Source organism: Bufo bufo, chromosome 3 (genome assembly GCF_905171765.1).
Source record: "Bufo bufo chromosome 3, aBufBuf1.1, whole genome shotgun sequence".
NCBI classification, from domain to species: Eukaryota; Metazoa; Chordata; class Amphibia; order Anura; family Bufonidae; genus Bufo; species Bufo bufo.
In genome coordinates, this window is record NC_053391.1 from 200,992,814 (window position 1) to 201,011,053 (window position 18,240).

Consider the following 18,240-nt stretch of genomic DNA (forward strand, 5'->3'; position numbering starts at 1 on the left):
CCAGACTCAAGGTGAATGTTTTTCCCTGAAACTACCTTTTTTGTTGTCACTTTACGTATGTGTGAATAAAACACTGCACTGTTTAAGTTAAAGATGTTGTCATTGCCTCTGTACTGCATCCGCAAGCCTGTCTACCAGAGCAAATCCCCACACATGTTTGAGGTGTTTTGTCGCTGAGAATCAGGAGGAGTAGTCCTCATCTTTGCCTTTGGCTCAATTTGCTTTGAATAACCGTTGTCAGGAGTCCACTGATAAGTCACCATTTTCCGTGCATATGGGTTTCACTCTAAGTTCGGTACGTTCTCTGGGAATAGTTCCTCTGGTATACCTGATGAGGAGAGATTTGCTTCTTCCTTGTCATCTATCTGGCGGAAAATTCAAATCAATTTTAAAAAGATGGGCGATAGGTATAAACGTATGGCTGACAAGAAATGTGTGTCTGGTCCGGACCTGAATGTGGGTGATTAGGTGTGGTTGTCCACTAAGAACATTAAGTTGAAGGTGCCATCCTGGAAGTTAGGTCCAAGATTTATTGGTCCATACAATATCACTGCCATTCTTAATTTATTTTCGTCTTGAACTTTTCGCAGGCTTGGAAAATCTTTGTTAAAGAGTTATGTGGAACCTGCTGTACCATCTTCCTTGTCACCTCCACCTGTCATGGTTGACGGGAATCTGGAGTTTCAAATTTACAGAGTTGTTGACTCTCGTGTCCTTCGGGGTTCCCTTCAATGCCTCGTTCATTGGAAGGGTTACCATCCGGATGAGAGATTGTGGGTGCCAGCGACTGATGTGAATGACAGTTGGCTTCTGAAGGACTTTCGCAGAGCCCACCCTGATAAAGTTGGTCCTGGGTGCCTGGAGGTCACCCGTAGAGGGGGGGGGGGGGGTACTGTCACCGCCGGCCCTGGGAGAGATCTTAGAAGTTCAGATAGACGGAAGACTCAGGAGTCTATCTGACAGATCTCTCTTGTTTTCATTGTTGCTGACAGGTTTCAACCCCTTCGCAGATGCTGCTCATTATCAGTCAGGTGGCTCTTTATATGTTCCGCCTCTCACTTGTTTCCCTGCGGCTATTTCTTCTGTGGAGTGCTCTGCTTGTGTGGTGGTTCTCCTGTTCCAGTTGCTTCTCAAGCTAAGTCTTTTTCCCTTTTTTTGGTGTGTCTTTTCTGACTAGGCCTCAGGGAGACACTAGCTCCTTCAGTTTGGAAGGAACCGGTTGCCTTTTTCCCTGTTCCCAAAGCTGAGGGTTTGGTGCAGTGTTTCAGCAGTCTCAGGTTCCTGTGCATGTGCATTTCTACCATTGAGATTTGCACATGTCAGCAGCTTAGGGAGAGAATCACTGATTGCTAGGAGGTGACCTCTTTGTTCCCTAGGTTTGGGGCCTAGTCTGTTGTTGTTTTGTTGTGGTTGTCTTTGGTTGTCTTTCCTTCCCCGTACTACCCGTGACACCCTGCCTCAATCAGTTTTTTAGGGGGGCAACTGGTATATCACACCAGTTGCAATTAGTTGTTCCAATGTCATTTGTCCCTCTGTATAGCTACGTTATCTCAGCAGAACTGCACTCAAATGCTGCACAATACAAATGCACTATATAGAAATTATATTCTAGGTATATCGCACCCCTGCATCAATCAGATTTTTTGTGGGCCAACAGGTATATCACACCAGTTGCGTTTAGTTGTTCCAATGTCGTTTGTCCCTCTGTATAGCTACGGTATCTCAGCAGAACCAGACACAAATGCTGCACTATACAAATGCACTATATAGAAATTATATTATAGGTATATCACACCCCTTCCTCAGATTTTTTAAGGGGCAACTTGTATATCACACCAGTTGCAGTTAGTTCTTCCAATGTCGTTTGTCCCTCTGTATAGCTACAGTATCTCAGCAGAACCACACACAAATGCTGCACAATACAAATGCACTATATAGAAATTATATTATAGGTATATCACACTCCTGCCTCAATCAGATTTTTTTTGGGGCAACTCGTATATCACACCAGTTGCAATTAGTTGTTCCAATGTCGTTTGTCCCTCTGTATAGCTACGGTATCTCAGCAGAACTGGACACAAATGCTGCACTATACGAATGCAATATATGGAAATTACATTATAGGTATATCACACCCCTGCATCAATCAGATTTTTTGGGGGCAACTGGTATATCACACCAGTTCCAATTAGTTGTTTCAATGGCGTTAGTCCCCCTGTATAGCTGCGGTATCTCAGCAGAACCGCACACAAATGCTGCACAATACAAATGCAATATATGGAAAGTACATTATAGGTATATCACACCCCTGCCTCATTCAGATTTTTTGGGGGGCAACTGGTATATCACACCAGTTCCAATTAGTTGTTCCAAAGGCGTTTGTCCCTCTGTATAGCTGCGGTATCTCAGCAGAAATATAAGTAGTAAATTTAGGACAGAACCTGGGTAAGGTATTTAATAACTAAATTAACTAATGCCACCAAGGCAATGAGACCTATCTTGACCCAGGTGTTGCTTAAGCAACACCTGGGTCAAGATAGGTCTCATTGCCTTGGTGGCATTAGTTAATTTAGTTATCTCAGCAGAAACGCACACAAATGCTGCACTATACAAATAAACTATATAGGAATTATATTCTAGGTATATCGCATGCCTGCCTCAATCATATTTTTTGGGGGGCAACTGTTTTATCACACCAGTTGCAATTAGTTGTTCCAAAGTCGTTTGTCCCTCTGTATAATTGCGGTATCTCAGGAGAACTGCACACAACTGCTGCACAATACAAATGCTCTATATAGAAATTATATTATAGGTATATCACACTCCTGCCTCAATCAGATTTTTTTGGGGGGCAACTGGTATAGCACACCAGTTGCAATTAGTTGTTCCAATAGCATTTATCCCTTTGTATAGCTGCGGTATCTCAGAAGAAACGCACACAAATGCTGCAATATAAAAAAGCACTATATAGAAATTATATTATAGGTATATCACACCCCTGAACAATGCAATGCACTATAATATACTTCTAAGTATATTATAAGTATATTACACCCATCAGTATGTCACACCTTTCGATAGCACACCTATACCAGTCCTTAAAAGGACTTTTTGTGGCCCTATTAGCTAGCATTTGTGTCTCTATACTCTCTAACAGTCTGTCCCTGCTCTACACAGCAACCTCTCCCTACACTGGCAACTGAATGTAAAATGGCGGCCAGATCGTGTTTATTTATAGGGTAGGGTGTGTGTCCATTTGCTGAAACGTCTCAATTGGCTGTCCTGTCCCACCTGATGGATGTGTCATGGGTCAAAGTTCTGCACAATGAAAAGAATATGGCGCCGGCAGACACCGCTATATGTTTGCCTGTTCGGCGAACAGCGAACTAGCAAAGTTCTCTGCGAAACGATCTCCGGGTGAACCGCAAGGCCATCTCTAGTTTTAGACTTTCTTCAGGCAAGGTTCGATAAGGGACATTAGGTTGGCAGAGGTTCCCTTAGTTAAGAAATATATTAAAGGGACAGACAGGATCCGTCCTGGCCACTTTGTCAGGGTGCCCCCGTGGGATTTAAATTTAGTTATTTGTGTTCTTGCCAGGGAACATTTTGAACTTTTGGAAGATATTTCATTAAGGTTACTAAAGACAGCCTTTTTGGTGACTATTACCACAGTAAGAAGAATTGGGGAAATACAGGCTCTTTCTTGTAGACCTCCTATTTGACAGTCCTAGATGATAGGATTATTTTGAAACATTCTCCATCCTTCCTTCCAAATGTTTTTTACCTACCTTCCTTCTGTCCCTCGCCATCTTAGGAACAGGAACAGAGATTTCATTATCTGGACGTGAGAAGATGTCTACTTGCCTACCTGGAAGCTGCTAAGAGCATAAGATCAGATAATCTCTTAGTGCAGTTTCAGGGGAAGAACAAAGGACTGGCAGCTTCTAAGGCTTCCATAGCCCGCTGGAATAATTTGACTATCCTGAGCTGTTATAAGGAAAAACAGATCTCCCCTCCCATAGGACTCAAAGCACACTCAACTAGAACTGTTTCAACATCTTGGGCTGAGAGAGGAGAGAATATTTCAAAGAAGAAAAACTGCTACAAGAGGACATAGTTTTAAATTAAAGGGGCAAAGGTTTAAAAGTAATATCAGGAAGTATTACTTTACTGAGAGAGTAGTGGATGCATGGAATAGCCTACCGGCAGAAGTGGTAGCTGCAAATACAGTGAAGGAGTTTAAGCATGCATGGGTTAGGCATAAGGCCATCCTTCATATAAGATAGGGCCAGGGGCTATCCATAGTACTCAGTATATTGGGCAGACTAGATGGGCCAAATGGTTCTTATCTGCCGACACATTCTATGTTTCTATGTTTGCTGAGAACCAACATCACAATCATTGCAGACTGGGCCTGGAAAAGAGTCATGGCCACCTGAGAAGAATCATAGTTATTGTCACGGTGGGGAGTGGGGGGGAAACTCCCCACCGAACACCGATGTGAAGCGGTAATAAAGACTAAGCCTGGACACTGGGGTATGAAGGGGCTGGTCACCTCCTAGAGCCACTCTCATCCTAACCATGACTCCTAACCATATGAGTGGACCTAGATGGTAGGACGGCTCATACACCGGAACCTCGGACCCTGAGTCGCCCTGATGATCCCTGGAAATAATGTCAGGAACTAGAGACAACCTGTTCCTCCAAGATACGGAAGAACAGGAGTCTCCCTCAGACCTAGAAACATGGAGAAATAACAGTGAGCAGCAAACTGAATCCATGCATATGTACTGGAACCCGAGCACCATACAGGACACAGTACAAACAACAAACACAGAATCCAGCACACGAGTAACTGCCTAGACCCCCATGCGGACAGGATGCATGGCTGCCCCAGGCAGAGCAGCTCACTGACTAGTTTTTCCCCCTCCAGGAAACCCAGGAGCCCTCTACCCAAAGGCAAAGACAGGGGACATGTCTAACAACCATGCAGGACTATATACACCATAGACAGACCAGACATGGAACAACAACTAGACATACAACACGAACCCATACATAACACACCACACTTAGAATAGGGAATGGAAGGGAAGGTGACATCGAGATGACATCGATGTCCCACAAGGTGGCCCTCAAGGATTGGGCAGATGGAATACCCAGCACCAGAGCCTAGCTCCAGAACCAACAGAAGCTAGAGGACAACTAACTCCAAGCTACTAGCCACAGGCTAAATAGCACCAAGCGACCACACCCATCCAGGTAGTAAACCACACACACCAGACAGAGAAAATAAACAAAACTTAAAGGAGAAGAGTACACACATGCTGACAACTACACGTTGCCCAAGGCAACCAGCATGCACGGCAAACGTGTCATTGCAAACAACAACAAAACCGTGACACAGCTGTGACAGTTATTTTTTAAATTCCTGCTCTCCCTGCCCACCTGCTGATGATTTACAGTCCTCTACCTAGTTCCCTTTCTCTCTAGGAGAGAACTGCCAATCATCAGCAAATGGGTGAGAGTGCAGGTGATTATGAATAACCTTGACTCTTCTCAAGTAGATTTTACTCTTTTCAAGGCCTGTGCTGCAATGATTATGATACCACACTAGTGGGTCAGCTTCTCCTTCTACAGGGTGGGCCATTTATATGGATACACCTTAATAAAATGGGAATGGTTGGTGATATTAACTTCCTGTTTGTGGCACATTAGTATATGTGAGGGGGGAAACTTTTCAAGATGGGTGGTGACCATGGCGGTCATTTTGAAGTCGGCCATTTTGAATCCAACTTTTGTTTTTTCAATAGGAAGAGGGTCATGTGACACATGAAACTTATTGGGAATTTCACAAGAAAAACAATGGTGTGCTTGGTTTTAACGTAACTTTATTCTTTCATGAGTTATTTACAAGTTTCTGAACACTTATAAAATGTGTTCAATGTGCTGCCCATTGTGTTGGATTGTCAATGCAACCCTCTTCTCCCACTCTTCACACGCTGATAGCAACACCGCAGGAGAAATGCTAGCACAGGCTTCCAGTATCCGTAGTTTCAGGTGCTGCACCATTGATGGTATGGTGTGGTATATGGGGTACAAAGATAGTGGGGCCATTCTTCATCAATGGAAACCTCAAGGCCACTGGATATGCAAAATTGCTACATGATGATGTGTTTCCCTCTTTATGCACTGAAGCTGGCACGTTCCCTGAGTTTTTCCAGCAAGATGGTGCACCACCACATTATGGGTGTCAGGTCCGAGCATTCCTAGATGAACAGTTTCCTGGAAAGTGGACTAGTTGGTCGTGGGCCAGTTAAATAGCCCCCAAGGTCTCCCGATCTGACCTCCTTAGACTTTTATCTTTGGGGTCATCTGAAGGCAATTGTCTATGCTGTGAAGATACGAGATGTGCAGCACCTGAAACTACGGATACTGGAAGCCTGTGCTAGCATTTCTCCTGCGGTGTTGCTATCAGTGTGTGGTCGTAAACCGCTGTACGGGCACACGGCAGGGCGCAGAAGGAAAGGAATGCCATACGGTTTTTGGAAGGCAGATTTTGCTGGACTGGTTTTTTTGACAGCATGTCCCATTTGAAGCCCCCCCTGATGCAACCCTAGAGTAGAAACTCCAAAAAAGTGACCCCATTTTAGAAACTACGGGATAGGGTGGCAGTATTGTTGGTACTAGTTTAGGGTACATATGATTTTTGGTTGCTTTATATTACAGTTTTTGTGAGGCAAGGTAACAAGAAATAGCTGTTTTGGCACCGTTTTTTATTTTTTGTTATTTACAACATTCATCTGACAGGTTAGATCATGTGATATTTTTATAGACCAGGTTGTCACGGATGCGGCAATACCTAATATGTATACTTTTTTTTTTATTTATGTAAGTTTTACACAATGATTTCTTTTTTGAAACCAAAAAAATCATGTTTTAGTGTTTCCATAGTCTGAGAGCCATAATTTTTTAGTTTTTTGTGCGATTACCTTGGGTGGGGTATTATTTTTGCGGGATGAGATGACGGTTTTATTGTCACTATTTTTGGGTGCGTGTGACTTTTTGATCGCTTGCTATTACACTTTTTGTGATGTAAGGTGACAAAAAAATGCTTTTTTTACACCGTTTTTATTTTATTTTATTTTTTTACAGTATTCACCTGAGGGGTTAGGTCATGTGATATTTTTATAGAGCTAGTTATTACGGACGCGGCGATATCTAATATGTATACTTTTTATTTTATTATGTAAGTTTTACACAATAATATTATTTTTTTTTTAAATAAATCATGTTTTAGTGTCTCCATATTCTGAGAGCCATAGTTTTTTCAGTTTTTGGGCGATTATCTTATTTAGAGTCTCATTTTTTGCGGGATGAGATTACAGTTTGATTGGCACTATTTTGGGGTGCATATGACTTTTTGATCGCTTGCTATTACACTTTTTGTGATGTAAGGTGACAATTTTTTTTTTATTTAGCACAGTTTTTATTTTTTATTTTTTACGGTGTTCATCTGAGGGATTAAGTCATGTGATATGTTTATATAGCTGGTCGATACGGACGCAGCGATACCTAATATGTATACTTTTTTTTATTTATGTAAGATTTACACAATAACAGCTTTTTTAAAACAAAAAAAATGATGTTTTAGTGTCTCCATATTCTGAGCCATATTTTTTTTTATTTTTTGGGCGATTGTCTCAGGTAGGGGCTCATTTTTTGCGGGATTATACGGACACGGCGATATATGTCAATATATGTCAACTTTTTTTTTTTCCCTATTTGTTACCAATTTTTTTTACTTTATTTGGGGAAAATGATGTTTTTGTTCATTTTTACTTGAAACTTTTAATTTTTGGGGAGGAAAACTTTATTTTTGAAACTTTTTTTTACTTTATTTTTTCAACTTTTTTTTTACTTTATTTTTTCAACTTTTTTTTTACTTTATTTTTTGTCCCACTTTGGGACTTCAACTTTTGGGGGTCTTATACCTTTTACAATGCATTCCAATACTTCTGTATTGGAATGCATTGGCTGTATGAGTAATACAGTGTGTATTACTCATACAGCTTCCGGCCTGTGAGATCCAGGGGGCTGGATCTCACAGGCTCATCACCGGAAGGCAGCGCAGATGCCTAAGGAAGGCATCGCGCTGCCTTCCATGCCATCGGGTCCCCCCTACAGCCGCATGGGGACCCGATGGGACCGCCGATCGCCGCCAGCCGGATAAGGTAAAACCGCAAACCGCAGGTCTGAACTGACCTACTGTTTGCGGCGATCGCCGATGAAGGGGTCACATGACCCCCCCGGCGTTGTGACAGGATGCCCGCTGAATGATTTCAAACATGGCGTACCGGTACTTCCTAAGTCCTTAAGGGGTTAAAAAGCTGCCCAGACTTTGTTTACTCCTCTTGGTTTCTCTCTGGGCTTCTCCAGCAGCTCCTGTGCGTGTGTGTGATGGTGGTGACTCTGTGGCAGACACAGCTTGCGTCTTTAGCAGTGCCTGAATTTCTGCTGCTGCTTTTGTCAAGATGAACTCTCTTCGGTCAGCAGCTATATATATATATATATATATATATATATATATATATATATATATATATATACATATATATATACTGTAGCTTGGGTCGACAAAGGAGGCCATATCCAGGAGGTCATCAGTTGCAGGGTCCATAGTAGTTGCATAGTGTTTTATGCTCCGGAGTTATTTCTTCACTTGCTCGCGTACTTTGTCATACAGTTTGGGCATTTTAGTTTGGCTAAAGTGTTTGCGGCTAGGTACCTCGTAACGTGGATCGAGTGTCTTAATCATGTTCTGAAAGCCGCTTTTCTCCACTGTAAGAAATGGCACCATGTCCTTACACAGGTACAGGGTAATGGCATTTATAATATAATATCAATCCACTGCCGATTCTTTTTGTCATACGGGAGTGCCTTTTGAAAATGCTTTTAAAATATCAGTGTGCTGGTGTGTAGGGGCAGGGCCCCTTTTTTTCTTTCCACTTGACTGACTGGGCGTTTGTGGAGGGCGCAGTTTTTGGCTATCTTCGTATTCCAAAACGTGCTTTGTTTTGAGGTGATAAAACAAATTAGTTGTATTCCCTGTCTTCGCTAATATTCTCGCCCGGCATAGTTTGCAGAATATATTTTTCTGCTCAACATCCGACTCCTTAAACCCAAACCAGGTCTATATGACTGACGTCGCACCGGTCTTCTTTACGAGCACCTCTTCCTCCTCCCGACGTGTAAGCTCCATGCTTTTGAGTCGACCAAAACAGGCACAACGGATGACATCTAGGGCTGCAGGAAACGATTATTTTAGCAATCAAGTACTCAATCAAGTACAATCAAAACCTTCTTAAACTAACGTATTGCTAATTGCTTTATAAAAAAAAAATATTTTTATTTCTTACAGACTGTGGTATAGCAAATTATCAGCCCCATGCTATTGGTATCATCATCCATGTCCCCCAGCCAGCGCCATCGGCCCCCTGCCATTTCCATTTGCCATCATCCATGTCCCCCAGCCAGCGCCATCAGCCCAAAGCCATTGCCATCATCATCCATGTCCCCCAGCCAGTGCCATCAGCCCCATGCCATTGCCATCATCATCCATGTTCCCCAGCCAGTGCCATCAGCCCCATGCCATTGCTATTTGCAATCATCCATGTCCCCCAGCCAGCTCCATCAGCCCCATGCCATAGTCATCCTCCAACCCAACTGCCACCCCCCCCCCCCCCCCCCCCGGGTAGATACAGGCCCCTGCTAATATACTTACCTTTCCTGCAGGATACGTGGGAGACGAACCATGTCTTCTTCCCAGCATACACTGGGAGGGACCTGATGTCACACACAGCGTCAGCCAGCGCGCTAACAATGTGTGCCCGAAAGGCCCTGGCCATGTCCCCCATCCAGCACCATCAGCCCCATACCATTGCCATTTGCCATCATCCATGTCCCCCAGCCAGCGCCATCAGCCCCATGCCATTGCCATCATCATCCATGTCCCCAGCCTGTGCTATCAGCTCCATGCCATTGCCATCATCATCCATGTCCCCCAGCCAGCACCATCAGCCCCATGCCATTGCCATCCTCCATGCCCCCCAGCCAGCGTCATCAGCCCCATACCATTGCTATTTACCATCATCCATGTCCCCCCCCAGCCAGCGCCATCAGCCCCATGCCATTGCCATTTGCCATCATCCATGTCTCCCAGCCAGCGCCATCAGCCCCATGCCATTGCCATCATCATCCATGTTCCCCAGCCAGCGCCATCAGCCCCATGCCATTTGCCATCATCCATGTCCCCCGGCCAGCACCATCAGACCCATGCCATTGCCATCATCATCCATGTCCCTCAGCCAGCGTCATCAGCCCCATGCCATTGCCATTTACCATCATCCATGTCCCCCCCAGCCAGCCCCATCAGCCCCATGCCATTGCCGTTTGCCATCATCCATGTCCCCCAGCCAGCACCATCAGCCCCATGCCATTGCCATCATCATCCATGTTCCCCAGCCAGTGCCATCAGCCCCATGCCATTGCCATCATCATCCATGTTCCCCAGCCAGTGCCATCAGCCCCATGCCATTGCTATTTGCAATCATCCATGTCCCCCAGCCAGCGCTATCAGCCCCATGCCATAGTCATCCTCCAACCCAACTGCCACCTCCCCTACCCCCCGGGTAGATACGGGCCCCTGCTAATATACTTACCTTTCCTGCAGGATACGCGGCTGGCTGATGGAGTCCGCAGGAGACAAACCATGTCTTCTTCCCAGCATGCACTGGGAGGGACCTAATGTCACACACAGCGTCAGCCAGCACGCTAACAATGTGTGCACGAAAGGCCCTGGCCAGTGCAGTGCGGTTCCGAGTCGGGAGGCCACGGAGCGGTGAGTGAGGAGCTTCTTCAATTCACTACCGCTTCGTGGTCATCTATCGCGATATGGCGATATAGACAAAATCTATATCGTTTCCCAAATTGATATTGTTTATATTGTATATCGTTTATATCGCCCACTCCTACTCTGCACCACAAAAAATTAGTGCATGCACTACTTTTTTTCATTGTAGACAGTAAATAGCTCCTGTGTCTGCATACGACGATCCTACGGTCGGTGCCCATGCATTGCGGACAGCAATTTGCGGTCCGCAGCACGGGTCCGGCCAGCACACGTTCGTATGCATGAGCCCTTAAACTGACAATTGTAACATTTTTTTCTTAAAATCTTTTCTTTCTTTAATTCAGTTGATAAATGGCAAATATAAGTGATAGGTTTTGTGACTAATAATAAATATAGTATTTAATTACATATCTTTTTATTTTATTTTTAGACATGGCCTTCTACCAAATTTTTCATCTGTTATCTATGGCCTTAAAGAGTCAGGAAAAGCTTTTGTAAGACGAAACTCTATTCATCTGAGAAAGGTATGTTTTGTTCCAGCAGATGCATTCTATCTTGGTCTCTGTTCACACATAAAGGCTATATTGCCATTTTGCCATGGTACTGAAGCCAATGTAAAGATAGAACATGGCCTCAAATTTTTCTATAGTTATTCTATTTCTACAGTGTAATGTATTATAGAACTGTACGCACTGTCCGATGAGCTCTTTCTGTAGCTTGTTAAGTCCTTTTACACTTCAAGGCTGGTTTCGCACATCTCTGAAAAATGGCACGTTTTCTGTGGCGGTTTTCATGGTGATATTACTTTCAATTCTATATTAAAATATAAAACAGCACATGCAATGCATTTTGGTTAGTGGTGTTTTGTTTTTTGTTGCAGATGTGTTTTTTTTATGTTGCAGTCTCATTTTAGATTCCTTATGGCTGGTGCAATATTCAGACTCTGCGGTCCAGCAGAACTGAATTTCACCATGCAACCGACAGTTTGGTTCAGTAGGGGCAGAGGGATTGTATGTTACCTCCAAAGTAGACTGTGGTTATTGATTTCCTCTTTTGTTTTTTGTCACTGTATAAGGCCTCATGCACACGACCGTTACGTTTTTTGCGGTCCTCAAAAAATGGAAGCCGTCCGTGTGCCTTCCACAATTTTGCGGAATGGAACGGGCGGCCCCTTGTAGAAATGCCTATTCTTGTCCGCCAAACGGACAAGAATAGGACATGCTATATATTTATTTGCAGGGCCACGGAACGGTGCAACGGATGCGGACAGCACACGGAGTGCTGTCCGCATCTTTTGCGGCCCCATTGTAGTGAATGGGTCCGCACCTGAGCCGCAAAAACTGTGGCTCGGATGCGGACCCGAAAAACGGTCGTGTGCATAAGGCCTAAAGGTAAGCCAGTGTATACCACTCTGACACTGTCGGCCGAATGGGAGGCTTGTGACTACATTTGGTGCGAGTCCCAGGAACTGTCTCAGCGCACTGACCAAACATTTCCTGCACTTATTTATTCTTCAAACGGTGGGTCCGCAATATGCGGGCATCGGCTCGGATGCGGACCCGAAAAACGGTCGTGTGCATGAGGCCTAATGGTAAGCCAGTGTATATCACTCTGACACTGTCGGCCGAATGGGAGGCTTGTGAGTCCCAAGAACTGTCTCAGCGCACAGACCAAACATTTCCTGCACTTATTTCTTGCCTTTTGCCCTACACTGTTCATTGTTTCTGAATTGACTGATCAAGTTTGTACATAGCCCATTGTAGTCTTTTGGGGGTGGAGTACAAGCTGTTGAGGCAAAAAGAGGGCAGCAGAGAAGGGACATATGGCTGCAGTGATTTATCTCACCCCAGAGCTGGTTTATCAGGTGAACAATTCCCACGCGCTCAATGTTGCAGCCACATCTAGTCTCTGTGCCCCCTGTAAGTAAGACTTCCATGAATGGATTTTATCTGTCAGATCAGAGGCAGTGATCAGGGCAGGGGTAGGAAATTTACTATGGAATTGTGAAACAAAAAAAGATAACCCCTTTAATGTAGCAGCCTAATCAAAGCCATCTGAATTGGGCCTAATTAGCATTTCCACTGTACAACTCACCAGTCAAACCCTATGTAAAGTGTACAAATAATAATAAACCTGAACCACACTCTCATCTAGCCATATGAGGGCTTATTTTTGAGGGACATGTTGTAAATTTTAATGGCACTTTAGCTTGTATTGGAAAACATTAAAAAAAATCTGTGGGCTGAAGTTGGAAAAAGGAAATGCAATTCTGCCTTTTTTATTTGAGGTTTTATTTTTAATGTTTCAGACATTTTGGACACGGCAATACAAATTATGTTTGTGTATTACTTATTGATTATTATTATTTTTTATTTTTATTTTTTCATGTAGAATTGGAAAGGTAACTTGAATTTTTAATATTCTAATGTTTAGTTTTTTTTAAACTCCATTTTTTTTCAGTAATTTTTTTTTGGCCCCGTAGGAACATGCAACCTTCTGTTCACTGTTCACTCACAAGACAGCAAGCTGTAAAAGCAACTGATTGAAGCACCACAATTTTACTGGTAAAATGACCGGAATTGGAGACCTCTCCAATCCTAATCATTGTGGCCAGGTGTACCGTAATTCATATTAGATTACACAGTCGTCACCTGCTGTATATGGAGCGGGCATAACTTGTGAGCCTGCTCCATATATTTACAGCGGAAACAATATTTACGTCATGGTGCACATAAAGGTTAAATGCAACTTTCTGTTCATTACACCTTTTTCTATAAACCTAATTTGTATATATAAAGTGTGTGATATTATTTCCTCATCACATTTTTGCTATTTCCACTTCGGTTAATACATACCGTAGAAGTAGACAGGAATCAGTTTGTAATATATATATATATTTTTTTGTCTCATTTTTATATCTTTAGGCCTCATGCACACGGCCGTTGTTTTGGTCCGCATCCGAGCCGCAGTTTTTGCGGTTCGGATGTGGACCCATTGACTTCAATGGGGCCGCATCCGTTGCTCCATTCCGTGGCCTCGCAAAAAAATTATAACCTGTCCTATTCTTGTCCGTTTTGCGGACAAGAATAGGCAGTTTTATCAATGGCTGTCCGTGCCGTTCCGCAATTTGCGGAACGCACACGGACGCCATACGTGTTCTGCGGATCCACAATTTGCGGACCACAAGACACACAAAGGTCGTGTGCATGTAGCCTTAGTCTGAGTGTACTGCTATGAATTGGGCAGTGGGCCTGTGTGGCAGACTTTGACTTTAATACCTATCCAACTAATATGGTTATTATGTTTTATGGAAACTATTTGGACTATTATTAAGCTATAGGCACATTCACTGCAGTTGATTGTGAGAGATTCAGTAACCAAACTGCTTAAAGAGAACTACTTGCATTCTCCATGTAATAACAATTCAGGAGCATCTATTCCTATGACATTGCTGTGCCATTCCTTTATTATTTCTAGTAGATGTTTATGAATGAATTGTCAGCAGTCCGCAACCAAGGTCCTCCTAGGCATTACCCGTTTGGGGAGACATTCTAAATAAAGGTGAGCTGCTCACTACTACTTTATATGGACAGGCCAACACACAGTGCTTATCCAGAGCTCCCAGTACGAAGAGCCAAGATTTAATATAAACCAGTGGTAAATAAAGTAAAATATTATAACATATACAAATAAAATATGGTACCTTACACCTCCTATATCAGCATAGATAACTATGTATCATCATAAAATACAATGATAGTATCAAATGATATAGTACAGATTCGATGCATTGTGCTGCTTGAGCTATCACATGACTTGATTGTCATGATAAACTTAGTGTCAATGTCAAATATTTGGACAGTTCATAAATTGCTGGCTGTGAATTGTGTAGTAGCAGAATACAGTTGTAGTTGTACGGTATATAGATAAGTCGTGCTGCAAATATGAGCACTGACTGTGAGTCTGCAGTATCTAGTGATGCATGCTGCACCTGTGCCATCATACACTGAGGTAAGGGAAAACTGCTGCTTGTACACCTGCCCAGGCTCTTATATATTCACAACTGGTCCAACTCCATCTCTCCTTGAGCTTGGCAGTGCCTCGGTTTTACCACTTGCTGGGTTCAGTGCTGCCATGAGATAGCTGACATCTGCTGGATACAATAGATGCGTTGGTGCGCCTGGTGAGAATGCCTTGCAGTAATGAATGTCAAAGCATCTGTGTCACAGCACAAGAAACTCTTAGTGCCTTGGCTTTACTGCTTGCTGGGTGCAATAGTGCTACAATACAGCTGACAACTGCAGGATATATAGGAAAACCGAGGGCTGGGCTCACAGGTACAGAGGGTGCCACACAGACACAGACAACAGTCCTTTCCCAGCAGTTGAGTTTACAGAACAATGTAGAGAACAAGAAGCTGAGAATATATAAAACAGATTGGAACACAGAGAATAAACCAACAGTAAATGTAACACTGTCTGTCTAACAATAAACCAGTAAATGTGATGTTTTCCCCAAAGTCCATTAAGCAGCCTAGCTGCACTTGTATGTTCCTGGACGAGTTCCTCATTGGGGTGCACCCTAAGTATTGCGCAATACTATATGTAATCCACAGGGAAATTATGTCTATCTCTTGTAACTTTAATCCTTACTCCATCTCACAGCCTATAGCACCCTATGAGCAGCCAGTGAGATAGGAAGGTGTCAGCGTATAAGTCCCTTAGGGCTATGCATTAGCTTGCAGCCCGTACACCGCAATGTAACTGTACTCGGAGCATTATTGTATGTCAAAATGCAACTTCAACAGTGTGGTGCAATGTGACACGCCAAAGCCGCACTTACAGTTCCTTCATCAGGTCCTTGGTGCTTTTTCTTAATTCCTGGTCCACTCCAGAACTGGATCCTACAGAAACGACACTCCTGGGGTCATCGCTGCAAACCTCCCCTTCGAGCTGTCGCCAGTCTCCTCCTTGAGCCAGTCCATTCCCTTCCAGATTCAGCAGAGATCTCCTGGTCTCCAGCACCCAGCACAGCCTCCGTCTGCTTACTTCCTGCTTCCCCAGGAACCTCCTCCTCTTGCACAGGGAGAGTGTGATGCAATAAGCCATTTGCTAAGTGCAGTGTCAAACCTGCATATTCAGTTTGCTATCACACTTGTAAGGGCCCAAAACAGCCCAAACATTAGCTATTTACCAACTTTGCAAAATAAATAGGTTATTAGTATTCCTCTGATAGGCAGCTCCAATGTAGACTTTTATCATCTTATCCTTTGCTGCCATCTACTGATCTTACTATATATCCAAAAAATAAATAAGGGGGTGATTCACTAACCAGAAAGAAATACACCTATATTAGGCATACTTCTAGCGCACATTGCGGCGCAAAGGTAGGAAGCTAGGAAGCTGTCTTACATTTAGAAGTGGCGATGGATCCGCCAAAGTTATGTAGAGGTGGGTGCCTATACATCACTCCGGCTGTTCCATTGCCAGCTATAGGACATATTGAAACCGGTGTCTAAATTGCTGGTCTTAATAAATGACCCCCCTCCCCCCATAAGTCTCTAGTTAAAGTGGTGAAGTGAAAATAAAAATAAAATTATTATTCAGGCTAGCTGAGTTTTGGGGTATCTGACCCCTCCTCTGTAGTATATAATTGTTATTACATGGGGAATACAAGTAGCTACCAGAACACTTGTCAGGAGAGGTGACAAGGTTCAAAGTTGAGATTACACAGTAAACACATCTTGGTAATCATATTATTCAGTAACCAGTTTTTATTTAGGTTGTAAGGAGAAGATCAAGATTGGCTGATCAGTATATAACTATTCGACAAGACCAGGTACCATTACCCACTCAGCCTGGTCAGGATGGGAACAACTATACAAGAGCAGAAGCACGAAGAATAATTCAGTGGATGAAGGAAAACCGGTACTTACTACACCATCTAAACATTCTCTTTGATTGCTAATATAAACTTTTCCAGAGTGTCTGATTTCCTTATTTTCAGCCAGGAGTTCATCCAAAGCAAGAATGGAATTGTAATTAAGTCAGGCTATGATCTCACAGATGGTCGGATAAGATTTCCCCTGCAAGTCAATGAACCTAAGACTGTGACTGTTTCTCTTGAGAATACATCCGATGAAGCGGTGACATTTGTCCAGTACAAACTTCTGCGTAAGATGCGGGTGTTTTCACTTCAGATATCCGTCGACAATACTAAAATTTTGAATCCAGGTAAAGCAAAGTTCAATAGCAAAATACACTCAAATATTAAATAATACAAGCAGAATTTTTCCCCACCTAAATAACTGGCCCTTAAAAATCTGAATTTTCCTGTAATGCAGTGGCACACACAGAAGCGTATGGGCACATACTGTACAACAGTATGGCTCAAATTTTTGCGCTATTTTTTTTTTCTTGGAAAAAATTCTTCTGTAATACAGGCACCATAGGTGAGCATAAAACAGTGGGCATTTGGAGGGCACATTTAGTAAGACCTGCGTTTTAGGCACTGGTCTTAATAAGCCTCTGCGCTAACAGTGGATCCGTCAAAGTTATGTAGAGGCGCCAGCCATGGGCAGACTGGGAGCTTAAAGATGCCCTCGAAAAAATACTAAAAGTGGCTCTGTTTTGTAGTTGGGTCCAAATTGATGGCACATTATACCACCCCGGCAGAGCCAAATACCACAGTCCATCACAAAATACTGCCAGCAGCACAAAAAACATCCCTGAAAATGTCCACTGGCCAGCCATGAGGAGGGCCCAGGCAGCCCCCTGGGCATCAGCCCACCGGGAAATTTCCCTTAAGATCTATGGCCAATCCAATCCTGGCGCCAGCTCTTCGGTATATCCACTGCCGATTGTAAATGTAAGACTGCTTCCTTGCTGTCTTTTATATTTAAACCAAGCGTACAAAATTATGAATGAGACAGCCCTTCCCCACCTACACCACTCCCCCTTTTCTTAGACCTGACGTGAGTGGGTAAGTCGCGGATTCTGCCACAACATGGCGTGCGACAGAATTTGAGCCAGATATACACCACAAAAGTGGCATATGTCTGTTCATAAATGACCCCCTTGGTTTTTACAGGTAAAATATGTTGAACACCTGCAAAATGGTGCACACAATCAAAAACTTGTGTTGCTAAAACACACACGTTTGTGGCAAAACTGCATGCTATTGTAGTTTTCTTTTCATTGGAAGGTGCACAACAGCCATGAATAAAAAAGTTAAAGGGATTGACCACTTTCTGGCTACTTTTGATCAATGCGTTTGTAAGATGACTATATGACACTTACTAATATAGCCTTTGTTGATTATCTGCATCA

At 43.3% G+C, this 18,240-nt stretch overlaps 1 protein-coding gene across 2 annotated transcripts in view; it reads left to right on the plus strand.

Moving 5' to 3' along the window:
- Positions 1-18,240, plus strand: part of LOC120994971 (putative helicase MOV-10) — a 200,747-nt gene that overhangs the window by 78,419 nt on the left and 104,088 nt on the right. The window contains exons 2-4 of one of the 2 annotated variants that reach the window (XM_040423883.1): positions 11,343-11,436; positions 16,694-16,839; positions 16,919-17,145. In XM_040423883.1, the coding sequence (XP_040279817.1) occupies positions 11,343-11,436; positions 16,694-16,839; positions 16,919-17,145 (467 nt within the window). The remainder of the gene's footprint in view (positions 1-11,342; positions 11,437-16,693; positions 16,840-16,918; positions 17,146-18,240) is intronic. The other variant, XM_040423884.1, reaches the window with a different exon arrangement.